Below are 27,959 nucleotides of genomic sequence, written 5' to 3'. Positions count from 1 at the left end.
ATTACTTTAGACTCAGGGGTTACAAAATAAAACATATAAAACTTTACATTCTTTTATTTTAATATATATGGAATAATAAATTAACCCCCCATGTATATACCATCCTATCACCGAGACACATTGGCTGCCTGCGGACTATCCCCATCCCGCTCTAACCAGGTAAACTACATAATTTCATCTCACTCTGTTTCTATTTCAATTTAAAAAAGCTATATATCGTGACGAATATTAGAATGCCGTTCGATTCTTAATTTTATTAATAAAATATGTTTTACCGAAATTAGTCAGATTATATCGTGAAAATGGAAGCCTAATTAAGCCGGAATGGGGACCATCGATCGTTGAGCATTTATTACCCAGCACTAGTTAATAACATTCCACCAAGATTTTACGGATTTTTAATACCATTACCATAAACCGCTGGCATCTAAGCGAAACAAATACAATTTAAAGCATTTTCTCTCACGGTTTCCAAACGAACTGTCATGACGCCATTTTGTATTATTAAGGCGCGAAACGCCATTTTATATATTAATGTCATAGATATAGATTCTTTTTACAGAGAATATTAATTATGTTACACGTTATTAAGCGATCGATTCGTTTTATAATATCTCGATTTTTTTTTTATATTTTAAAAAACGAACTACAAATAGAATGGCGTCAAACGATTGACAGTCCGTTCGAAAACCGTCTAATTTCACACAAAACTCCGAAAATCTACACCATATCGCGAATTGTACAAACAAAATTCGCTTTCGTGTATATGGATCGTATCTTTGGGTAACTAAACTCTATATACACAATAATATGTCGCATTTACTAAAATAAAATGAAAAAAAAGGACAATCGAATATACATAAGCATAAATTAATTTTACACGCTAAAATAAACTTCATGACAAAAGTTTGTTCAAAATTTACATATAATATTACTTACAAGCGACAAATAAAACAAATAATCAATAAAGAAACTCGTTTTTAGGAATTTTATTATTATACACTAATCCGTTGTACTACGCTGCCGAAGCACGATTCGTAATCGATATAGCGAATCGATACGATAATCGAGAGACATACAATTAATCGTCCCAATAAACACGTATAACAACGTCTAAGTTAACTTAAATAATATTTAACACTGGAAGATATCGGAATCGATATTCAATGCCGAATATTTTATAGCAAATAAAAAAAGAATCGTTTTGATATTCGACTAAAATTAATGGCAGCTAAATTTGAGTACAAGTTGCAAATAATCGGGTATTGATTGAATCGATTCCAACGTTTCGCGACACATTCTGATAGATCGAAAGCGAAAGCATTAGGCTTATATTAAGTAAAATGCTAACATTTAACAAAAACTTAGGCATTACTTAACAGTACGTATATACCAAACATCCTGTAGGTATTCTTTTTTTTTTAAATAAATCGAATAATAATCATGGAAGTAAAATCGATTAAAAACTTTACTATAGTCTATTTTCGTAATGTTAAGTCAGCACGTCTCGATCTCGTTTGCTATTGGCTACAAATATTAACCAATAGCGGCGGATAAGCCGGCGTTCACAATCAATGCGTAATACGTACCGTTCCTATTTTAAATCCTACTTACCACATTTTTTTTTTTAAAGATTTGAACATTATTAATTAACCATAATATTGAATAAAGTGAACGCTTATTGTGAAAGTCGGTTTATAGCATTCCATTTGACTAACCAATGAGCGAGCGAGTTCTGTATTCAAAAATTATAGAAAACATTGGATATAGTACAACACAAAAATGACGCTTTATATTTTATATATGTAAAAGTCCGTTAAAAGGAAGACGTAAGCCGGAATATTTTATTTAAAAGCTATATGGAATATCAAATGTGACATTTCAAAGCACAGATTAAATAGCTCTTTGTTACAAAAACTGAAACGATTTTGATACTATTTTCAGAATAGGCCATTTACTGAGATTCGAACTAATGGTTCAATCAGGGCCGTTTCTTGATCTTGTGTGTCATCAATATGTTTTCAATTATTTCGAATAGAATTACAAAAACAATTATTAAACAACTATTTTTTTTTATCGTCAGCTTAAAAAAGAGCTACAGGACATAAATTCACACTATACTAAATTTGTATTTCAAAATTTTTCACATTTCGGTATATTACGAATAATAACTAGCATTACATTAAAATAAATAAAATTGTAAATTAATTACATTTAAATATTTTAAATAAATACCTTACAATATACCTATATTAAGGAAGCGTCATGACATGGAACGAAATGACCAAAAAAGATGGCCGACAGCGCCATTTCTTATCTTTAACCATTATAATCTCCTTTGTCATATTTCACTTTTTTTATAGTCATCGTGTAATTCTAACTAGAAAAAAAATTCAGTAAACTAATTTGACATTTTATCTCTAGACACGTTATTGTTACAACAAAAAAAAAGAAATATTTATAATCTGTTAACTCATAGACGTCAAACTTTGTTGGCAAACTGATTTCCATATAACATTCATAACATACATTATACATACATTCTTTCGATTTCATTCGTCAGAAGAATACGTCTTATTACATTACTTATTTTGTCGATTTCTTTTTAATTTGTCAAACCCATATACATAGAATGGACGGTGCGCGTTCCCTAACAGACAGCAAAGCATAAAATTGTGAAAGACGAAGGTATCATGCGTCTAATAATTGTAAACATTTTATAATTACATACTACACAACGGAGATAGACATGGCGGCATATTCGCTGTCTCTTTCTAGCGTGGTAACAATCCGTCAGCTTATTCATTCTAACGTTATTTTTTTAAACGTGTCTAGAGGATTCAAAAGTCAACTGTCATAAATCGAATCACTAACGAGTTATTATATTTTTTTGTAAAAAGATTAATTCTGACATCTTTTTATATCGAAGACTGTCACCTAATTATTATTGATTCAATTGTATTTCCTTTATTTTTAATTTATAGTGAATAATTACGTTATAACTTTGATTATGTCTAAATTGGAATTATAAGTTTATTATAACAAATTCAAACGTAAATTAACGATATTTTTTTTTTATCCAAACCCTTTCCAAGCTACATACAAACTTTCTAGACAGAAACAATACAGTCACTTATTTTTTAGAAAATGCGTTTCATGTATTTCTAATTTACAAATTTAAATTTAACAAACAATAAATTTTTAAAATAATCGATAACCTTTTTTGTTTTATTCGCTAAATTTTGAGCGTTAGTTTCTAATAATTAGAAAAAAAAATCGCAAAAATTTCACTAACATTTTCATTGTAAATAAGTTGTTCATTTTTAATTAAGATTAGCCTAGCGAAGATTGAAAATTTTCCTAGTGATTTTATTCCGCGTTCGATTAAAACAATAATTATATATATATTAATATTGAAAAGCATTTTTTTTTAATTTACATAAATTAAATCGATATCTTTGGCAGACAGACCGGTAGCTAGAATTACAACCTTCTTTTCAAAAAAATCAATAACATTACCAATTCTCTTAATTTAAATAATCAAAATCAACTTGGAATTTTTTAGTCTAAAAATTAAATGTTACGTTCACAATTTTTATCTTATTTCGCTACCGGTAAAGCTATGTGTGTTCAATGTTGCTATTTAAGAAATAAATACGCTACAAATGTTACAGTAGTCGAAAGAAGAAGTACCAACAATAATTGGTTGCACTTATATTACTGCTTAAGGTGGTGTTTTTCTCTCTTTTTCTATAAACTATAATTAAACGCGTAGAACCGATTTAAGTTATTAAGTCGTTGTGACACCGTTCGAGTGACAAAAATACAGCACTTACAAATAAGGCAGTTATATTATCTATGGCTCAATTTACAATCATTAATATAACGGGAATTATTGCATCTCTATTACAATAATTATTACTATGCATAAAGTTTTGAACTTTATCATTTTATTTTTATTTGATTTATCATTGAGCTGTAACGGTACAAAATAATCCGGAATAACACCTTAACATTTTTTTTAAATCTAACGTCTAGCGTTCGATAATTCGAACGCGACATTAACTGTCAGGATGACAGTTGACGTTTCAATTTGACATGTGGAACGTGCGTTGACATATGTCATGGCAGCGTCGAGTTGACGTTAAAGCCGCAAGCCGCTCGTGAAGCTTTAAAAACTATCGGTGTTTGACTGTTTACGACCGCCATCTTGTCGTTATATTAATGTCAACATGAAAAGAAAACGTCGAAAGGGTTCTTTTTATTGTTTAAAGCGTTCTTAAGCTGTAAGTGGCGATGTCAACGAAGTTTATTATATAATGAGGAAGCGGGTCATCAGGCGATGGCTAAGAGTCTCGCAGCTCGCGTTAATAGGTCGACGATTCGGCGCCATATGTTCCGCAGTGCATTGGAACGGCTGAAAAGGAATCTCCATAGGAAGAATACGGCGGCCACTTGAGTAAGAATGTGCACTATGTGTAACCTGAAAGTCAAGAAATTATACCGTAAATATTCTAAACACACTTCATATAAAGCCCATAAATAATGCAAAACTTTTATCAAGTTTAATAGAGCCGAGATGGCCCAGTGGTAAGAACCCGTACATTTTTAAACGATGATTGCGGGTTCAAACCCAGATAAGAACCACAGAATATTCATGCGCCTAATATATGAGGAAGGCAAGGAAAACATCGTAAGAAAACCTGCATGTGTCTAATTTCAACGATATTCCGCCACATGTAAAACCAGCCACTTGCTTTGGAGCAGCGTGGTGGAACATACTCCTTACCTTCTCCTCAAAGGGAGAGTAAGAGGAGGGTGAAATTTACAGGCTTTTACTGTACTGCATTGTACAAGTTTAATCTTCAGTTGAATTATTAAAACTATTAAACTTGGTTTTAAGAACTTCTATTGAATAATTTAGAATTCGTCAATTTCTCTGTCGTCGAATGAAACCATCTCAAGACACGTGACCCCTTCGTTATAATAATTTGTGCACAAAATGGAGTAAAATGCAAAAGGAATCTAGTTATAACCAATTATTCGATGCATTTGAAAAGCAGTGAAAACATAATATAGCACCATCAATTATATGATTTCTATAACACTACTAAAAGTGGTAGTACTATGTTTCCTACTGGAACTGACATATGTTATTCTGCCGCTAAACAACAACAATATATTATATGAATGTGTGCTTTGCAAAATGACTGATATTTAAGTATAGTACGACACAACTTAGATGTCGCATCGGCAAAATTCGTAAAACCGATCACATCCGAATTAAGTACGCTATCCCAAATTATCACTACCATTTCTTATGATCATGATCTTTACACAAACGTAATAATTTGTAATATCATATGACCTAATATATATTCGTCAATTTGACACGTCGATTTACATGCACTTGCTTCTCGGTTCGTCAGTTTACTGACGCGAGAATCTATAGCGACGAATAGCCTCGAATGGCGCGATAGGGAGCTGTTTCTATTGGTTGAGTGAATCGGCAGTAATCGGTTTTATTGAATTTTACCGATGCTACATCTGTGTCGTATGAGGTTTAGTGCCTCCCAAATAATAATAAAAAATGCAGTTTCTTTCACTCACCTACGTAGTAATTTTCTTGACTTAGGCAAAGTATCCGGACTTTCCTTGAAGAGGAACCTCCGTATACCTAAGACGTAGGATTCGATATAGGCGTCCCAGTCTATGTTAGTGACATCAAAGTCGAAAGTATTCCGGTCCTCGGGCGAGAGGGCGGTGCAAAGGGCCTGTACATTGTCGTCAGCGAAGGCCCATTGGCGAGTAGTGAAGTACTCCAAGCAAGCTGAGGCTTTCTCCAACTTGTTCTGAACGCGGACCATCCTGAAATTGTCAAAATATGTATTCAAAGTTTGTCACAAAAAATATGTATAAAATGAAAATCATATAACGGATTGTGCCTAAACTGAACCACCCTTAATAATAATTCTCAATTCTCGTTCACTTATGATCTATCATTAAAATCTCTGCCTGAAGAATTTAACTTCTAAAAATCTTTTTATTTATTTATTTTATGGAAGGTTGGCGGACGAGTATATGGGCCACCTGATGGTAAGTGATCACCATCACCCATAGACAATGACGCTGTAAGAAATATTAACTATTCCTTACATCGTCAATGCGTCACCAACCTTGGGAACTAAGATGCTATGTACCTTGTGCCTGTAGTTACACTGGCTCACTCACCCTTCAAACCGGAACACAGCGATACTGAGTACTGTTGTTTAGCGGTAGAATATCTGTGGAGTGGGTGGTATCTACAAAGGCGGGCGCCCTACCACCAAGTGAAAACTAATAACTTAGGAAAAAATATCTACATTTTGAACTTTTTACGTAGTTTTCCTCGGGCAGTACTTATGGTATCGTATAATAATGTTAAACAAATAATCAATCAATAAATACATGTATCTTCGAAATGCTTTATTTGCAAAGAAATCCCAAAATATTTGACATTAAATATTCACTCGCTTTAAACCTGCTTTTATCATTTCCAGCTGATCTTCTTATTAACATGCTATTCAAAATCATCTTGCCAAGGTTTATGAGACATATTTTTAATAGATCGAGGATATATATAGAGACTACCTTCGATACAAATAGCTGCATATCTATGTTTTGTGCATACCAGACTTTGTCTTTTCCGAACATAAAATATACACCGTGTATATTATGATGATATTACATTATTCTAGCTCGAATCTGTCGTAGCATCTAAATTGCCTATACATTGACGATATAAGGTTTAATAATAAATGGTAATAAATATTAGACAACATCACATATATTACTCTGATCCCAATGTGAAAGCACTTGTGTTATGGAAAATCAGAAGTAACGACGACACCACAAACACCCAAACCCAAGACAACATAGAAAACTAATGAATTTTCTACATTGACTCAGCCGGGACCTCGGAGTGGCGTACTCATGAAAACTGGTGTACACACTTCTCTACCACGTAAATATATATCACTTGCAGAACCAATAGCTGCTGAGTAAAGAGACATCATCACATCTTGCGGAATTTTGGGTCTACTTTTTGGACCATAATATCTTGTAATCTTCAAACAGTTATCTAATCTTAGTATAGCTTTTATCATTGAGAAAACATACATAGGTTTGTTTCCAGTTAGTTTTGCGATGAGGTCGATAATGGTGGCCGGTGCTCTGTGCTGCAACAACGTCAGTGTGCTGTGCTTGAGACGATTATTCGTAATATCTCCACCGGGATACCAAGTTATTTCACCTGGAAAGAGAGTGAAAACACTAAAATACACTTCGCCTAATTGCCTCCACTAGTGACAAAAGGGCTGCTTCGTTTTTGCCCAGAGGATCGGAATTGCGATTCAACGGGGAAATGCTGCTAGCATTCTTGCCACCATTGCACGCGGTTAAGATTAGTACAATTAGTTTTTATTAATTCATATTTGTGTATTTAAGCATTTAATGCTATTAATTCTTATGTTAATAAAAACTCTTCAGTCTATAAATAATATAACGAAAAATATAAATCTTTAAACAAAACAAATCAAACATTTCAATAAAAATAACGTCTGATTTGCTGTCGTGATATTTCAATATGTAGCCATCTTGCCTTTTGGTTCAAAATGTGAATTTTACCAAAATTAACAGATCATATGATAACGCAAATATACTTGTTTAAGATAATTTTTTTAGATCGATTTAAAATGTTCCAAGAAGTGCGCATTGATTCTAAAGATTTAAGATTATTGGTCATAACAATTTATTCCTTAACTAGTCTTCAAACGGGTGCAGTTCTGATACTAAATATACTACAGAATTTGTTTATTCACGACATCACATTAGAAACTTCTAACGTTGTCAGCTTTCTTATATTGTCTATTATATTATATGTATTATAAAAACCTCTTGAATCACTCTATCCATTAAAAAAAACCGCATCAAGATCCGTTGCGTAATTTTAAAGATCTAAGTATGCTTAAGACAGACAGCGGGAAGCAACTATACTATGTAAAGATAAAGAAGAAATAACTATTGGTTTGGATAAAGTTAAACAAGCAGTAGACCATGAAAGATATCAGATACTTACTGAAGGGATGTTTTCTCATATACTTGAAACTGGTTTTGACGAAACGCTGCCACGTGATCGGATTCTGCTGACCCGTGCAGCAGTTGTAGACCACCACGCCGTCACCCCTAAAATATCCAGTAAAAAATTGATTAGAGTATCTGTTTCTACTTAAGCAGAACAAAAATTCCAAAAACTGACACAATCGTCTAAATATTGGACAACATCACTGATCCCAATGTAAATAGCTAAAGCACTTGTGTTATGGAAAATCAGAAGTAACGACGGCACCACAAAGACTCAGGTACAAGACAACATAGAAAACTAATTAACTTTTTCTACATCGACTCGGCCGGGAATTGGATCTGGTACATTTGAGTGGATATTAATATTAAAGATAATTTGCAATTGATTTGACTCAGGATTTGTTACGTTCAGAAAACCATACGCTATACCTCAAATAAAAGATTACCGCAAGCTGATTCACATACCTCTACGAATATTATCAAAATGCATTCAATCCGAAGAACAAAAAGTACCCAAACTAATGATCAAAGTGAGATTAACTAGGACTTTACTTTTTACTTGGTGGTAGGACTTTGTGCAAGCCCGCCTGGGTTAACCGCTAAACAACAGTACTCAGTATTGTTGTGTTCCGTTGATGGTGACCACTTACGATCAGGTGGCCCATATACTCGTCCGCCAACCTATTCCATAAAAAAAAGACTAAACGATGCTCATTAGTTGCCGATTGCATCATCTTTTGATATCGACCAATCGGCATTCAGGATCAAATTATTTTCAAACTTTCTTATCGTTGCTATTAATTACTCACCGTCTTAAATGAGTCCTCCAAGCGCAAACGATCATCAGATTGATGACGGTGTCGACTGGCACCAAATCCGCGACACGACCACCCGTGCCAAGCATGGTGCGGAACACGCCCTTGCCAACCGCCGCTATGATGCCATTGGGACCGTTCCAGTTATCCACCCAACCTTTAACCGGCTCCCGGACAGATGAGAGTACTGAGAAATAAAATCACATGTTAAAGGTATTCTGGACATTTGCCTCCAAGCAGCTATACTTAGTATTGTTGTGTTCAGATTTGAAGGGTGATTGGGTGTGAGTAGTGAGAAATTTTAACTAACTTAAGCTAACTGGAAGAGTAACTACTGATTTTCTTGCCAGTTCTTCTCGGATGAATCTATTATCCAAACCGGTGGTAGCTTCACTTAATATAGTTGTTAAATTATGATTCAAAAGTGCTTGTAAAAGCCTACTTGAATAAAGTATATTTTGATTTTCATAACTACCAGCACAAGGGAGATCTAAGTTCCCAAGGTTGGTGGCGCATTGTCGAAGTAAGGGACGGTTAATATTTATAACAGCGTCAATTACTATGGGAGGTTGTGTCAAGATGAGTTGGTGGTACCTACACAGAGGAATTTTCACTAAGCCATTACCACCAAGTCGCGATGGCCCAGTGGTTAGAGGCACGCAGGCACCACTTTATATATGTGCTTAATTTGTGTTTATAATTCATCTCGTGCTCGGCGGGGTGACGGAAAACATCGTGAGGAAACCTGCATGTGACTTATTTCATAGAAATTCTGCCACATGTGCATTCCACCAACCCGCATTGGAACAGCGTGGTGGAATATGTTCCAAGCCCTCTCCTTAATGGGAGAGGAGGCCTTTAGCCCAACAGTGGGAAATTTACAGGCTGTTACTTTACTTTTTACTTTACATTACCACCAAGTAAGTAACTTTCGTGTAATTAATAGTACAAATAAAGATATCAAACAACGGTTTGCAGTGAACAATATCGCATAGCTATCAGCAAATCGCATGGAATATGAACATCAAAGGTTTGCCCACTGCAACTTCTTCTACTATCGGAATGTATAGTACGACACAACTCAGATGTAGCATCGGCAAAATTCGTAAAACCGATCACACGTAGAGCCAGTGTAACTACAGGCACAAGGGACATATCAGCATAGTTCCCAAGGTTGGTGGCATATTGACGATGTAAGGAACAGTTAATATTTCTAATAGCGTCAATGTCTATGGGTGATGGTGACCACTTTCCACCAGGTGGCCCATATGTTTATCCGCCAACCTATACCATAAAAAATACCCGAATTAAGTACGCTATCCCAAATTATGAATATTTTTTTCTCATGCGAATATGATCTTTACGCAAACGCAATAACTTGTTATATCACATGACCTAATATATTCGTCAATTTGACACGTCGACTTACATGCACTTGTTTTCTGGGGTTAAACTGACGCGAGAATCTGTAGCGACGAATAGCGTCGAATGGCGCGATAGGGAGCTATTTCTATTGGTTGTATAAATCCGCAGAAATCGGTCTTATTAAATTTGCCGATGCTACATCTAAGTTGTGTACTATACTGCAGTCATCGTTATCACATGATCGATTATGAAACGATAAATAAGCCGCTATTTTAAACACGTATACTTATCATGCGATTAAAAATATTTTAAAAATTGTGTCATTGTGTTATCTTCCAACGAAATTTATTGACTGATAAGATTATCGTCCAAAAATTCGAAATGGTTCGTAGAAAGAAATGATTAATTCCTTCAAAAAACATATTGGAAATTATTGACTGGATACATGATTTTAAGTAATAATTTTGAACAATATTTATATAGTGGCATAGCTATCGTAGGGATAGGAGGTGCAGTGCACCAGGGCCCCGGAATTTAGGGGGCCCTCTAAAATAAACCTTAAGCTTCTGAAGCCAGAAAAACACGACCCTGCGCACAAGATTTCTTATTTGGTCTATCTATAATTTTAAAGGGTAATTACTAGTCAAAGAGGTATGAGAAAGAGGGGGTGAGGGCCCGATTCTTTTTCTATGAACCCCTATCTTCACCTAACTACTCCTCTGTATTTGTAACATATTCTGATTCATTATATCAATATTCTTGTGTATCGTTTTGAAGGGTGAGTGAGCCAGTGTAACTACAGGCTCATGACACAAAACATTGCAGTTGCCAAGGCTGGTGTTGCATTGATGAGGTGAGGAATGGTTTAATCATTTTTACAGCGCCATTGTCTATGAGCGATGGTGACCACTTATCAACAGGTGGCCCATTTGCTCAAAATCAAAATAAACTTTATTCAAGTGGGCTGTTATAAGCACTTATGAAGCGCTATTTTACAATTAAGTGAAGCTACCACCGGTTCTGAAAGTAGATTCTACCGAGAAGAATCGGCAAGAAATTCAGTAGTTACTCTTTATCAACATTTAAAAAATACAAAATCATGTTAGTTAATACAATTATTTAAATTAATCTATCCTGCTTGGAAGTCAACAGGTATTAACTCCATGCTTTTTTATCATTTATAAAATCTTGTATCGAATAATATACTTTTTTACCAATATATTTTTTACAAACGATTTGAATTTACGAAACGGCAAAGTTAAAAATGTCTGCGGAATTTTATTATAGAAACGGATACCTTGCCCCAAGAAGGATTTATTGACTTTGCGGAGTCTGATATGTAACAAATATTGACTATTCCTTACATCGCCAATACGCCACCAACTTTGGGAACTAAGATGTCATGTCCCTTGTGCCTGTAGTTACACTGAGAAATCTACCTTCAAACCGGAACACGACTATACTGAGTACTGCCCTTAAATTGTTGGATTAAATGTAGAACTACCACCGGCTTAGAAAATAGATTACAGATAAGAGGCAAGAAAGTTTGACAGTCTTTTCATGTATTTGATTCAAAACTGACACACGGACAAAACTAAAAGCATAGACCCAGCAATGGGACTTTGTCAAAATACAAAGCAATAGTAAAAAAAGTTTAAATCGACATTTGAAATAAAAATATATATTCAATATTCTAATCAATGCAATTTACGTCAATCGAATGATTCCAATAGTTTTCATTTGTGACTAATAAGACATCAAGAGTCATCCTTATCGTATGTCCTTATCAGATATCTATAATACTGTATAAATCATCATTTATAGATAAAGTGCATGATTTGTTTCCGTAACAATTTAACGGAATTTTAAAATCGCTTAAACGATGTTTAAAAAACGAAATCAATCATATGTTGATATTGGTGGTAACGGTGCCGTAAATAGCCTTTTCTGAGTCCCGTTCGAGCTTCTATAACTGCGCCCTATTTAAGCAGATCCTTTGCCTATTTTACTGTTTCACTCACTAAAACTTAAACACAGTTTCGCTACTGCAAATGCGTTGCCCATTAACGATAAACACTAAACACAAATACGCTCGTGCGCTGCCAAAAAAATGAGCGCGATGTATGTTTTTAATGATACTAGCATTTAAGTACGTCTGTATTGGAATCGAGTTCTAGGCCCACAGCAGATCCTTAGTGCAAAACGAAAAAACAATAGTCCTGCCCAGTCTGTCTATTCTTGCGCCCCCGAGAGTCGAGAGGCACCGCCCTATATACGCCACTAGGTGGTAGGGCTTTGTGAGAGACCGTTTGTGTCACCACTATCTGGGCACCACCTACTTGCCACATATTAGTCAAATAGATATATTTTAGAATTGTTATGTAGCAGTTTGAAGGGTGATATTCCAGTGTAACTACAGGCACAAGTGACATAACATCTTAGTGCTCAAGTTTTCTCAAAGTGCCAATATTTACGGTGGTGCCCAAATATCATTAGATGGTCTATTTACCAATTTTACGACCTCTACGCGTCTCTTTAAACTCACCAATTGAAGGTCTAACGATCGCGACAGGAAGGTTATTGCATTCCTTGATCAGCATGTCCTCGGCGAGAGCCTTGGTGAACGTGTAGGTATTAGGCCTGTCTCCTGAAATCATCATTAAAATATATGAGAAGTGGATACCGAGATATTGGTTGGAACTTATCTTATGGTAACTTAACTTATGGTAGCTTCACTTAATTGTTATATGACGACTCAAAAGTCCTTGAAAAAGCCCACATGAATAAAGTATATTTTGATTTTGATTTCAAGGGTTCGAACCCAGGCATTGTTTAACCAAAGAATTCCCATGTGTCTTATGTCTTTATAATTAATCTCGTGTTCAGTGGTGAAGGAAAAACATCATTAGGTAACCTGTATTAATGAAATTCTGATGGCTGGAATTAGATCCAAAACTTAATTTCAACTGAAACGTACCAACTAAATCCGGCGTGATTCGATCCACCAGCTCGTCAGGCAGCGTCTGTACCAGGGTGACGACGTGCTCTGGGTGAGCGGGTGGAGCGTACACCGTCTCCTCCACCCGTTCTCTCTCGCAGTTGCAGTATGCGGTCGAAACGTGTACTAGAGCCTGGATCGGAAACATATTAAAGAAATACAGCTTTTCTCACTATGACCTTAAAAAAATGTTGTACCACTTGTACTGTCTTGAATAACTACTAAGTTGAGAATATGCATTCTGTTTAATTATTTAATTTGATCTTGTAAAGTTAAGTATGCTTGTGAGGAGCCACTTAGATTCCTTGATTTTTACGATTTCATTGTTCTTATATTTGTAATAATTAAGCCAAAAATTTTTTAAAGTTTTTTATGAACGTATGTACTTATTTACATATAAATATGTATAATAACGACCCGCCCCGACTACGCACATGTGCAACTCCCTATAGCACTGAAGAATAATCTAGGTTTATCCTTATAATAGAAATTAGAAATACAATTAATAAATTAAAAAAAACGACAAAATTTTGATCATTGTGTCACAACAAAAAAATCAATCTTTCACAATTCAATCTACAACAAAATATTCCAACAAGTGGAGAACAAGGTAAACAGACATATATGTATATATATATAGTTAGAAATAAATACTTTATACATAATATGTATTCTTGTATAACACAATACCATAACAACATTTTTAGAACGCATTAATTATGCATACACACGACATTCTACTTGGAGTTTTACTTAAAAGTGGAACATGGTATTATTTAAAACAATACTGCTTGCCGACCGCGACTTCACCTGCGTGTAAATCTAAAAGGCGGTACGTAGGTACTACAGTTTAAAGCTGAAATATATTTTCCGTACAATAATCTACCTCTGTGCCAAATTTCATTCGAATCCGTTCAGCCGTGATTGATTAACACGTTCAATGGGGAGCGAGGTCTAATACGCCTCGTATCCCTTTCAGTTAAGATAAACATTAGCTTCTTTTTAGTGCGGAGGCCGTAACATATATTTGATATATTGTAGGAAAGTGATAAATATATATATATATATATATATATATATATATATATATGAAATATTTTGAATACAGAATGCTATGGTGTACCTAGTAAATACGGGGTCTCTTTGACCATGCACCGAACTGATGAAATAAAATTCTTCCACAACACATCAAATCGTGTTTCAGCTTCTTAAACGTTACGGGGTCTAATAAGCCCCGTACCGGTATCATAAAAGTTTTTATACGAGGTCTTAAACGCCCCGTACCACAGGAATGGAATAATAACAAAATGATGCTGCCAACGTGTTAAAAGATTCATTCATCCAAAGTTAAAAATATAACACTATATTTCCTTTTGTTTTTTTTTTTATATAATACTATATTTCCTTTTTTTATATATATATAATAAATGCCATATTAGTGCTGGTATGCCTTACAATAAGACTCAGGATCCAAGTAAACCAAGTTAATCCAAGGATGGGTTCCCCTAACAATGTGGATTACGTTGTTTACCCACAGACGAACTCAATCATGGTCTAAAACCATTACTGATATTATATATCAACTTGCTCGGGTTTTTGTGTTTCAATTGTAAGCCAGTGTAAATAAGGGTCGTAATATTTAGTTTCCAAGGCTGTGGCGAATCAACGATGGAAGGATATTTTATATTTCACTAGTAATCGCCCGCGGTTTCGCTTGCGTCTTAGAATGTTTGCTGTCATGTGTTGGGCAAAAAAGTAACCTATCTTCTTTCTTGGAGTTCAAGTTTCGTTCATACCAAATTTCATCAAATTCGGTTCAGCGGTTTGATCGCAAAAGATCAACAAACCGACAGAGTTACTTTCACATTTACAATATTTATTATATAAATAAATAAATATGATACACCATCACATACATTACTCTGATCCCAAAGTAAGTAGCTTAAGCACTTGTGATATGGAAAATCAGAACGACGACGGTAAAACAAACACCCAGACCCAAGACAACATGGAAAACTAATGATAATCTACATCGACTCGGGCAGGAATCGAACCCGGGACCTCGGAGTGACGTACCCCTGTGTACACACCACTCAACCACGGAGGTCGTCAATATATTATTATATTTATATAGATTGGTACCTACTCACCATTCTAAAACATAATCTTCGATCACATACATATTATGCCGAGTCTACATAGTATGTGACGATTTCAAAGTGCAAATTTACATGATCATTCAAAGCGTCCTATAGTTCTCGAGACGTATCACAGATGTGTGTGTAAACGTACAAAATACGCACACAGATACATCGTATTCACGACAGCGTACTCCGTGAATTAGAAAACCAGGTCAGGTAAGTAAATAGGTTTTTCTGTCAAGAAATTCACAAGAGCTCGGCTGTTAGTCCACTCTCCTCATAAGTTTTAGGTGTTCGAAGACCATACGATTTTGAATTGGAGAATATACATGCCTAAAGTAACAGCCTGTAAATTTCCCACTGCTGGGCTAAGGCCACCTCTCCTATTGAGGAGAGGGTTTTTGGAACATATTCCACGACGCTGTTCCAATGTGGGTAGGTGGAATGTACATGTGGCAAAATTTCGATGAAATTAGGCACAAGCAGGTTTCCTTACGATATTTTCCTTCACCGCTGAGCACGAGATGAATTATAAACACAATTAAGCACATATATATAGTGGTGCTTGCCTTGGTTTGAACCCGAAATCAACAGTAAGATGCACGCGTTCTAACCACTGGGTCATCTCAGCTTTACATACATGCCTGTATTTGCGCTAAAACTTGTGCAAAAACCAAAATATATCTTGAGCAATTTGCTAGTTTGTCATCGTTAAAAATTACTACCTAAGACTCAGTTCGATCATGTCGACTCGACTATTTGTTGAAGTTTTCTTATTTCACCCAAAATTTATAATACCTGAACAAATTTTTTACGGCTTAAAAACACCTATTCAAACGCCTATTTAACGTACATCCGTACGTTCAGCCGTTAAATAGGCGTTAATTGAGCTTCATCTTCATCTGATCATATTTTTGATGGCATATTAATAAGAAAAAAATCTCTTTCGACATATATACTCGGTTTTTGATATCTTGATTTGTTTTGGATATAATTTTATGGTCTTATCATCGATAAGTTTCGTAGGCTTACATTTTTACCGAATTTTTTTGTCATAACTCATAATTGAGTTTAGTTACACGTCATACAACGTCATAATAGATACTGTTAACAGTGTGGTAATCTTCACATCATCCTAAGCCATAGTGCTAACCACTGTTGCTTAGGTATATTACATCATATAATAATTAACTTTAAAATTTAAAAAAAAATTATGAAGTTTTCCAAATGGAAGTAAACTTACTTCCAGCCCCAGCATACGATGGCAGAGCTGGACCAGCTGTTGCGTCCCCAGCATATTGATGGTCACTGATAGCTTTAGTTTCTCGTCGAATTTAACCGTCGCAGCCGAATGGAAGACCACAGATACCTGCACAGAGGGAAAAGGTATTAAGTTACAGGTCAAACTAATACTTATAACGTCTTTATCGCTTTGAGGCTATTTTCGGGCGTAGTAAGTGTTGCAAGGAAACCATCATAAAAGGAATTTCCCAAAGAGGATTAGTATTATGCAATCCTTTTAAGTCCCCAAACCATTTCGCAGAACTGTCTCATCATAACCTGTTTGGGCACAAGAAACTAACCTATACAATATAATAGATGCAGACCTAACATCAGGTGAAAAGGTATATAAAAAAGTAGAAGTCTTCCAAATCAATATACCAATACACCCAATCTACGTTGAGTTATGAGAAGCAAGTGATAATGTAAATGAAATATATTATGTCGTGCGTGTGTTTGTGTGAGTTTATATCAGGTTGTCTTTTAAAGCTCATTCACAAAACCATACATTTTTGTATTGCAGAAGAGGGCTATTCGTGCAATTTATAACTTGGGCCCAAAAGATTCGTTGAGGTGTAAATTTAAAGAAATTAAAATAATGACTGTCGCTTCTCAATTTGTTTTTTATAATGTTATGTATGTATCTACGCAAAAGCATAAATGATTTTCCCAAAAAATGTGACGTACATTTCATTAATACTACTACTACTTACAAGAAAAAACTTGTTACGCCCAGTACCCGATTACTCAGGGTTAGTCTTGTTTGGGGCAATGTATACGTTTTTACAACAGGATCCCAGAAAACTTTCAACAATATTCAATTATAAAATTCAAAAGAATCGTTAAAGAGCGTTTGTGTGCTAAAGGATATTACAACACTAATGACTTTCTAGTTGACGGCACACCTTGGGAATTAGATGATCGCCTCAAGGATGTTTCAAATAACGAAAATAATATGTTTATTATTGTATATTGTAAATTGACATTATAAAAAAAAGATCCCGCTGAGTGTCTTTCGCCGGTTCTTCTCAGGTCCGAGGTATTATATTCCGAACCGGTGGTAGATTTTCGGCTATCAGTAAAAAAGTGTAAACACTTCCATTTTGAATAAAGGTTTTTGACTTTGGCTTTGACAAAGGCACCTTCACGCTGGACGATTCTCTTACCAACAATATGTCATAAAATCTCTTAGAAGCGAGTTACTATGTACCTTAATTAAAAATGCGATCTCTTTTTAAGATCTACACCATTTTTTAAATGCGTTTGCATTTCTTATTTTCTTATCATCATTTGTTATTTCATGTGTCTATTAGCACGTGTCTATTCCAACCACTGGGAGATGGGTATGAGGTTCGATTCCCAGTACCTTTTTCTCTCTATAGACAGTGGACAACAGGTTTGGAGCATAGCAACAGCTATTATTTATGCGTCATGCAAAAACATCACACGATCAAAGTAATTAGGTTAAGTATGCTAAGCACGAAATGGGAGGGGGTACGATAAGCGCGATAATTTCGGTTGAATAGAACATATATAATATACAAATTATGTATGACAACTGACGTGTGTACCGTTTGCAAAACTATCGAGGTTATTTATAATTGAATACAACAACAAATTTCCCACTGCTGGGCTAAGGCCTCCTCTCTCATTGAGGAGAAGGTTTGGAACATATTTTTGAATAGCCTTTATGAATACCGCATATTGATGTACGTTAAAGGTTTTGCTATTTTGATTGGATTATAGCTATGACAATAACGTGGTGTACATAGTATTAAATGACGAAAACAAATGAAAATCAAAGAATTATATATAGCATGTTTGGAAAAAATAAAAAACGATGACAGACCACTGAAAAAATGAGTAAAAGATAGATAGATAGATACCTATATCTTGACAAATCGTGCCTAATAGCTTATAAAATTGCCAAACCAAATTTCACTTTTCGCTAAATAAAAATTGTTTTTTATATATAATCGATAGATTAAGTACACTGATTAGATTGTTGCTTTGAGTGTTCAAATATGTCAATTTTATTTATAACTAGCGACGCGCCACGGCTTCGCACGGACACAATACAGATACTAAATATTACATGTATTACATACAAAAACCTTCTCTCAAATCACGCTATATATGAAAAAAACCGCATCAAAATCCGTTGCCTAATTTCAAATAACTAAGTATATATAGGGACAGACAGCGGTAAGCGACTTTGTTTTATACTGTGTAATGATAAGGACTTGTCATAGCTCCATGATTCGCTCCCAATTCAGGAGTTGGTCGTCAATTTTTAGTTAAGCAAAATTGGGTGACAAAAGTAAATCGGCTCTTGAATTTGGTCGTGAAAAAAGAGAAACAAACGCAAGATATATAGAGCCTTAAGAGTAGAGTGAACAGGTATATCTGAGATGAGCATGTACAACCTTCGTCTTCATCTACACTTCCCATCAGATGAGATGGAAGACGAACGCCAATTCCATTACAAATAAAAAATAAATACAGACAGAGTTATATTCGCGTTTATAGCATAGTTTAATCTTACCTTCTGACATAACATTGCCTGATCCGCTGGACTGATACCTAATTCTGGTTCCGTGATGTCGCCGACTATTGGTACGATCTTGTTTAGTTCTTGAGGCCGTTCTTTCCTTAATGTCTCGAACAACTGCGAAAAGAAACTCTTTTTAAATATCCTTCCTTAGATACTCGCCCTCACTTCGCATGGGTACCAATTTGATACTAAATTCATATAAACAACAATAACAACAGTCTGTAAATTTCCCACTGCTGGGCTAAGGCCAGCTCTCCCTTTTAAGAGAAGGTTTGGAACATATTACAACACGTTGTTCCAATACGGTTTGACGGAATACACATGTGGCAGAATTTCGATGAAATTAGACACATGCAGGTTTTCTCATAATGTTATCCTCCACCGCCGAGCACGATATGAATTATATACACAAATTAAGCACATGAATATTCAGTGGTTCTGGGTTGGAACCCGCAATCATAGGCCATCTCGGCTCAATAAAATACATACATACATACACATAAACCTTCCTCTTGAATCAATCTATCTAATTAAAAAAAACGCACCAAAACCCTTCGTGTAATCTCAAAGATCTAAGCATACAGAGGGTCAGATAGCGGTGAGCGACTTTGTTTTAATTTGTAATGATGATTTTACATTTTAAACTTTTTATTGGTCATTTATCAACCCAAGATTAGAAGCCGTCTTGTGAGTAAATAAAGACATATTACGACTTTACCATTTGTACGAACCCAAGACAGCATATATGTGGTTAAATTCAAATGGTAAAGCGTTCCAATGGTAAAGTAACGTTTCCCATTGCTGGACTAAAGACTGTACTCTTAATATAACATTTTTCACCACGTTGGATCAAAACTTGTTTTATTTTATTTTATTTTTATTAGGACAACCAACAGTAGATACAATATCACATGAAAAATAAATAACATTTCAAAATTATCAAAGTAACACTTCTACTATTTACAGGTATCTCAACGTGCATATCATTGAAAATATAAATTAAACATTATTTAAACTAAAATTATATAATAGAAAATAAAAACATACATTAAAATATACGATTAAAATTAAAATTGAGCACAAATGAAATTCTTTACATTTTGATCGCATAGATGCTGACTGACTATCATGACATATGTCTAAATCAATTACTTTAATACTGATCGTGATGTAAAACGATAATCTCGATATAATGGAATTCCTACCTAGTTGCGTTTTCCAATATCTAGTATAAAAGAAATGGCTCATGCTACGACAATTAATGTGAGGGACGTTTAAATATAATTTTGATAAAAGTTCCGGACAGTCAACATTATTGTTAAATAAATTAAATAAAAATTTCATTGACAATATGTTTCGTCTATTCTTCAGGCTTTGTATATTAAATAGATTGAATTGTTGATCCATATTTGACAAATTATCCACAACCCTCTAGCTCTCTCACAACGGGTTTCTTCGAACATTTGTGGTACTAAACAAGATTTGAATTCGTGATCTGATTCGCGTGTTATATTCGCTGTCATTTGTGTTTGATGTAAGTGATTAATTAATCTAAAAGCTTCTAAAATAGTCGATAAATTTATTGGATACTAGTGACCCGCTCCGGCTTCGCACGGGTGTAATGCTGATACTAAATATGATACAGAATGTCTCACAAAATTCACAATTTTTCAATTATTAGACAATATATAGTTTACAATGTAAGCGCTAAAAATGTGTTGATGTTATCTGATTAGAAATTCTAAAATTATCGTTGTTTCTTTACTTTATTGTCCATGTATTATATACAAAAACCTTCTACTCGAATCACTCTATCCATTAAAAAAACCGCATCAAAATCCGTTTCGTAATTTTAAAGATCCAAGCATACATAGGGACAGACAGCGGTAAACGACTTCGTTTTATACTATGTGATGATAATAATGATAATGATGATACATAATTACACACCCTAAAAATAATGACATATACATGATTACACACCCAATCACACAATGTTCTTTTGTTTTCAATCAAATTCAAAATTCAGGATAAACTTGTAATAATTTTCACCTGAATTATTCACCAAATTATATCCAACCGACAACTGAACTTTCAAGGAGAGAACGACCTCTCTATGTCAAGGTCAATGACCGTTACATCACAGATAACACAGGATAGTTCAATACGTTCGTATATAATCATAAGTTCAGAGCTAACCTCAAAACTGACAAAATTTTCTCTAAAAGTTTTGGCACGACAAAATCTTATGGGGTAATTTGTTTTATTTATTTATTCATTTATAAAAATTAACTTGGTGGTAGGGCTTTGTGCAAGCCCGTCTGGGTAGGTACCACCCACTCATCAGTTATTCTACTGCCAAATAACAGTACTCAGTATTGTTGTGTTCCGGTCTGAAGGGTGAGTGCCAGTGTAACTACAGGCACAAGGGACATAACATCTTAGTTCCCAAGGTTGGTGGCACATTGACGATGTAAGGAATAGTTAATATTTCTTACAGCGTCATTGTCTATGTTCTAGTCTATGATGGTGATCATTTACCATCAGGTGGCCCATATGCTCGTCCAACTATACCATAAAAAAAAACAAAAATATTCTAAATAGGAAATATGACTATCTGTGTTGTATAAGATAGTCCAAGCAACAATTATTGTGAGTTCACTCAGACTCCAACAAAACAAATCCATCTTGTCTGCCATCACATTGAGAGTACGTAACGTGCGCGTCAGTGGTGCTTCCTTGAGCAACTTGGTTCGCCCGGTGGGCACCGCTAGCAACGGCGGTCGATGTCTCCGCCACACATATCTATCTGGGGCGCACAGACTCAACTGGCTAGGACATCAGTCATCATCATCATCATCATCATCATCATGTATATTATAAATTTAATTTAATTTGATAGATACATATATGTATGCATTTAGTATATCAGGTACTGTACATTATTTTATTTTATTTTTTTAAATATATTAATATTACACTGTATTTATTTATTATGTTTATATCTGCTTTGTACACCCCTACCTCTTTTTATATCTGTTTTCCTCTACCTTAAGGTTGCCTGGAAGAGATCGCTGTGTTAGCGATAAGGCCGCCTCTTGTACATCTTTCCTAACCGTGTCTATGTGATTTATTTACTGGTGTACAATAAGGAGTAAGCATTTCGATTTGATTTGATTTGACATCAGCATTATAGACTATACAACTACGTTTTTTGAAAAAAAGATTTTCAACGACAAAATAATATTGAGCCATAGACCAAAAGTCGCGTGATTTACGTCATTGTTCAAGTTTTTCTGTTCTTTTCAACGAATATCGATCTTGGTTGATTACATGGTATTTTATGTTCATACATAACATAATAGTCACGACATACGTTTCGGTATATACCTATTCGAAGGCAGGTCGAATGTGCGATTAAATTTTGAAAACGGTCTACGTTACTGAGTTGAGTTGAGAGTGCTGGCAAAAATATACGGTTATATTAATTTCTTATAGTACAGTCAGAGTAAGAAAACCTTCGTCAGTTTTAATATTCATTCCTTTATCAAGTCTTAAAAAAAAAAAGGGTACCATTGAAAATCAGCATTAGGTGTCCACACCTTTGAATTGCTGAATGGTATACCTATTTGGGACACGTCACGTATATTGTAGTTGTTATTTTTCTTTATATTTGTTTTTGTATCGTTACTTTTTTTTATTGTTCATTTTATTTCTTTTTTTTTTTGTGTATATTTATTATTATTTTTTACTTGTTATTTTGTACCAAGTGTCATGTTGTCCCAAATAAAAGTGTTCTTTCTTTCTTTCTTTCTTTCTAGTGCCATTTGAATCTAAACATCAAATGATTGCGTCACAATATGTCATTCTCGATCGGTAAAGCAGATTATCGCTCATACTGAGCACACGAAAATAGATCTTAAGGTGACGAACCCACCTTCTTCTTCCTTTCTTTAACCCACTTGACTATCAGAATAATAGGATTAGCATTGAAATCATTAAATTTAAACCAAATTTTATATAAGATTTTAAATTAACATGGTTATATTTATTGTTACAGTTTTTTAATATAGGGTATTTAACATTTCTTTTTTGTTTTTATTTGGTGGAGCTCGATATTTCGAAATTATCCCCAAGAACAAGACATTCCTAGATAAAAAACATAGTACATATATATCCCGTATTAAATAACAATAAAAACCTATTTTTCAGGACATTCGTGGAATAGTCAAATGGGAATCAATACAAATACGTCCAAACACATACATATGCGTAACACACACACATATATATAAATGAATACTTACAGGGGATTGTGTGAGTTCTGTAAGACGGGACGCCACATCCTGACCGCGCTTCGGCCTCATCAGCAAGTAGATCTTCTTGATTTTTGGACAGCTCCTCAGCAATTTTTCGACCAGCACCTGTTATGAGATCTATACATATAATCATATAGAAGCACCGCAACAATTTTCCATAATTGGTATACCGTTAAGCCCAAAAGAGTGAAAGAGAGAGATATATCTGTTGGAGTAGGACGGCAAGTCTCGATTAAAAGGATGAGCTAAAAGTCTTCGACTATTTCACAGTGCTTCTGCACTACGGATTAATAGATACAGGTAATAGATTGGAGGGAACGCCCTGTCGTATTTTAAGCAAGATTATTTAATATTAATCAATTAATTATATATGCCTCGTTGTTTGTTACATATTGCTACCATTTTTCTGGTAAAAATCCTAATGAATCACCAGCCAGATTTTTTAATTTAATTTATTAGAAAAAATAACTGCTTATTATATCTTTCAAATACGGCAGACCATTCCCTCCAACCTAATATATTTGGCAAAATATTCCCAGAGCACACACAGAAATATATCCAAAAGTTTCTCATGACTGATGAATCAGCTATTTTCTGGTATGACTGGTCGTTCCAGCATAAAAAGGCCATAATCCCAGCCCCGAATTCAACTGCAGCCATCGATTACTATAAAATAATATCCAGATATTGCTCACCTTTCCCATAAAGCCCGTTCCACCCGTAACAAAAACCGATTTGTCCGCGTAAAATTCCGCCACAGGCATATACTCCTGACTCGGCCCAAAATGCCCGCCAAGGCAAGACGCCATCTTTATTCCCTTTTCAAACGTTTCAAAGTTAATTTTTTGAAGGCATCAGTTTCTTGTGACGTACGCGCCGTGTTTATATTAATCTTGATTTACTCTGCGAATGTCACTATTCCCAACATGGCCGACTGGAACAATGGAAAATCACAATGAGTATTTCTTCAGTGAACTTAGTGGCTCGAAAACAGCACGATTGTCATGAGAGAAATATTAAAAATATAAAAAAAAACAGAGTATTTTTAATATGTGTATGAAAAAAAACTACAATTAAAACGTATATTTTATTTATATCCAACTAGCGACCCGCCCCGTCTTCGCACGGGTGTTGCACGCAATGATATGATATCACAGTGGAGCCTTTTAAAATTATAAGTGTTACTTTACTAAATTGACCATGTATTATATATAAAAACCTTCCTCTCGAATAACTCCATCCATTTAAAAAAAACCGCATCAAAATCCGTAGCGTAATTTTTAATTAAATACAAAGGGATATAGGTACTAAGTAAGCGATTTTGTTTTATGCTATGTAGTGATAACACACATTTATACATATATGCTAAGAAAAGGCTTCCTCCAGCATATGGCACCACGCTTTTCAAATGAAGATCACTTGTATTCCACTAAAAAAGTTTCTGTAAAATTGTCCTCTTTATAATAATCGATATGCTGCTTTAATAAAATTCCAAAGCTAGTCTGTATGTTCGTCATTCTGTTAGGTGACGTGACAATCATGATAAATCATACACGGAATGACAGCTGTGTTATCGATCGCCGTATTTTTTTCAGATACATAGTGACGAAGATACAAAAAGGAACAGAATCCGCCATCAAAACATAAAATGCCACAGAATATATATATTTTTACAAATTATAAGTATAACTTATCCAGTCATTATACACATTCGAAAATGAAAATACAATAGGTGGCCCATATGCATGCCAACCTATTTCATAAATAAAAAAAAGAGGATACCTGTGGTGGGGCTACAAAATAGGTTCTTGTAAAAATTTTATTTCTCATCGTTAAGCTTTTCTAAGAATACTCTATCAAATTATTTTTATTACTACATATAAAAAAAATAGCTCGTTAATTTCATTTTCATTCATCAGCCTTTTATACCGACGAAATAACTGGACTATTAGTGTTTAATAATACTTAATAATGTAAAAGTACTAATGCGAGCTTATATCAGACTTCCTGTATTAAATTTTAAGAAAAAACTAGTTCTGAACTGTAAGGAAAATTTTGTAGCTGACAAAAACCACTTCACAAATCAACTTGTGAAAGATTTAAATACCAGAAGTCAGATAACAGAAACGAGTATTATAATTATCTATATTTAGTAATTAAGCTTGACGCGTGTTAACATTTGTGGGTTTTAAGGATTTTATGAAAATAAATAGTCAGTCCAACGATCAGTAAATTTTGAGGCAAGTTATTTGTTTCTGTAATAAAGATCCACAGACATTTTTAAATTTGCCGTTTCATAAATTTAAATCATTTGGAAAAAATGTAACATTTGTTAAGAAATCATATTATTTAATACAAGATTATACAGACTTAAAAAAGCGTGGCGACTTAAAAAAAATTAATACTTGTAGACATCCAAGTTGACTTTTCTTTAAATGTTGAAAAAGAGTAACTACTGAGTTTCTTGCCGGTTCTTCTAGTTAGAATCTAATTTCCGAACCAGCGGAAGTTTCACTTAATTTAATTTATTAAATTCAAAAGTGTTATAGTAAAAAGTGTAATAAAGTATATTTTGATTTGATTGTTAACAGTTATGTAAATATGAGTTTAAGTTTAAACGCCCTCCATTCTCTAGGAGAGTAAACTTTAGGAGAGTAAACTAAATTAGCTTTTTATGGTTCCCTATCCAATAATATGGGACTCTATTATTAAGACACAGCTCCAAGTTTGAAAGATATTATAGGACTTGAGCATTACACTGGGTCACCCTCGCTGTCAAACCAAAAAACAAAAAACCAAAGCATATGTTCTGTTAGTCAGTTTCTTTTTAAAATGGCTTTAGTTCTAATTTAATTATTTCAAGTTTCACTCGCATTATATTTTAATGAAGTAAATTAATTACATGTACTGTTCATTTTATACTGGGTCACTCACCCTTCAAACGAAAAAAATAACAAGTTTAAGCACTGCTATTTTCTGTTTTTTTTTTTAATAACTACGAGTTTCATTTATTTGCTTTAATTTTAATTTGCATTACTTTCTTATATTGTATATTAATTAAACTATTATTTTCATTGAACATGGCTCAAATTATTACACTATTATAAAATGACAATTTCATATAAATGATTATTTAATTCTTCTCAAATAACCAACACCTAATTAATTTCTAATTAAGTAACTTTACTATTCTTTTTTTTTCGAGCTGAAATGGCCCAGTGGTTAGAACGCGTGCATCTTAACCGATGATTGCGGGTTCAAACCCAGGCAAGCACCACTGAATTTTCATGTGCTTAATTTGTGTTTATAATTCATCTCTTGCTGGGCGGCGAAGGAAAACATCGTGAGAAAACCTGCATGTGTCTAATTTCATCGAAATTCTGCCACATGTGCATTGCACCAACCCGCATTGGTGGAATATGTTCCAAACTCTCTCCTTAATGGAAGAGGAGGCCTTAGCCCAGCAGTGGGTAATTTACAGGCTGGTGGATAATATAGGAAAGTACAACCCGTCTTGATAGGTACCTAACCTAGCACCGATTATAAATATAGTATAATATGTTCCGGTTGGAAGATCAGGTCGATAATTTAAACTAGAGCTTAAGGGACATCACATCTTACGTTTCCAAGGTGTAGGTGACCATATATATATCTGTATGACACATATAAATAGTTGATAATTATTATTTAGATAAAATTAAAATATTTTTTTCAAAAATCTGCAAAAAAATATGCAAAGGTCAAACTCAAACTCAAATTGCTTTATTCAATATAGAAGTATTACACTTTCTTACTGATGGTCAATTGAAAAACGTACCTCTAGTTCGAAAAGAAAATACCCTGACCTGAGAAGAATCGGTCAGGTTAAGACATCCATTATACAAATGTGTAATATATCTATATTGATCAGAAAATATATGTTACCAAATTTATATATATAAATAAAATAAAAAATATAAGGAATAAATCATCAGATATACACAAATATAAACATAACAATGACTTAAACTTAAACTTTATAACAAGATATGAAAAGTATTTGGACCCAAATGGTGTGGGAAATTTGATAAACTATATCAAGTATTCCCTTAGATTGCAGCGATCATATTAACCGATTACTATCGCTAATATAATCACAGGATCCACCTGAATATATGCCACGCATATGAACTCATAGCTATCAGCTAGTAATATTAAATATAGGATTACCTGTCACTTGAAAGTAAATATCAGTCCAAACATTTTCTTCGAGTCAAAATTCAACAGTTTCACATATATAGTTTATATCTGTATAACATATACGATCAACACGTGTATATCGTCGTGTTACTACCGATTATGTTATAACACTAAACTCGGACTGAA

The 27,959-nt window shown here is 34.2% G+C and overlaps 1 protein-coding gene across 1 annotated transcript; it reads right to left on the bottom strand.

Moving 5' to 3' along the window:
• Window positions 1-39: 39 nt before the first annotated feature.
• Window positions 40-27,959, bottom strand: LOC124541889 (putative fatty acyl-CoA reductase CG5065). The gene is made up of 12 exons (XM_047119801.1): window positions 27,804-27,959; window positions 24,290-24,528; window positions 23,583-23,699; window positions 19,267-19,389; window positions 16,684-16,809; window positions 13,279-13,432; window positions 12,847-12,948; window positions 8,931-9,123; window positions 8,117-8,223; window positions 7,159-7,291; window positions 5,611-5,868; window positions 40-4,483 (listed from the first exon to the last, which is right to left on the bottom strand). Exons 2-12 carry the CDS (start codon window positions 24,401-24,403, stop codon window positions 4,336-4,338), a joined length of 1,575 nt encoding a protein of 524 aa, XP_046975757.1. The 5' UTR covers window positions 24,404-24,528; window positions 27,804-27,959; the 3' UTR covers window positions 40-4,335.

Source organism: Vanessa cardui, chromosome 29 (assembly GCF_905220365.1).
Source record: "Vanessa cardui chromosome 29, ilVanCard2.1, whole genome shotgun sequence".
NCBI lineage: Eukaryota > Metazoa > Arthropoda > Insecta > Lepidoptera > Nymphalidae > Vanessa > Vanessa cardui.
This window is presented reverse-complemented; position numbering and strand designations above follow the sequence as displayed.

Bases quoted from the DNA above. Each gene is read 5' to 3' on its own strand.
- LOC124541889 (XM_047119801.1), bottom strand. From the start codon at position 24,403: ATGGCGTCTTGCCTTGGCGGGCATTTTGGGCCGAGTCAGGAGTATATG. The intron at 16,810-19,266 runs GTAAGATTAAAC...CCCTCTGTGCAG, and splicing joins AGGCAATGTTATGTCAGAAG to GTATCTGTGGTCTTCCATTC. The intron at 12,949-13,278 runs GTACGTTTCAGT...TGATGATTTCAG, and splicing joins AATCACGCCGGATTTAGTTG to GAGACAGGCCTAATACCTAC.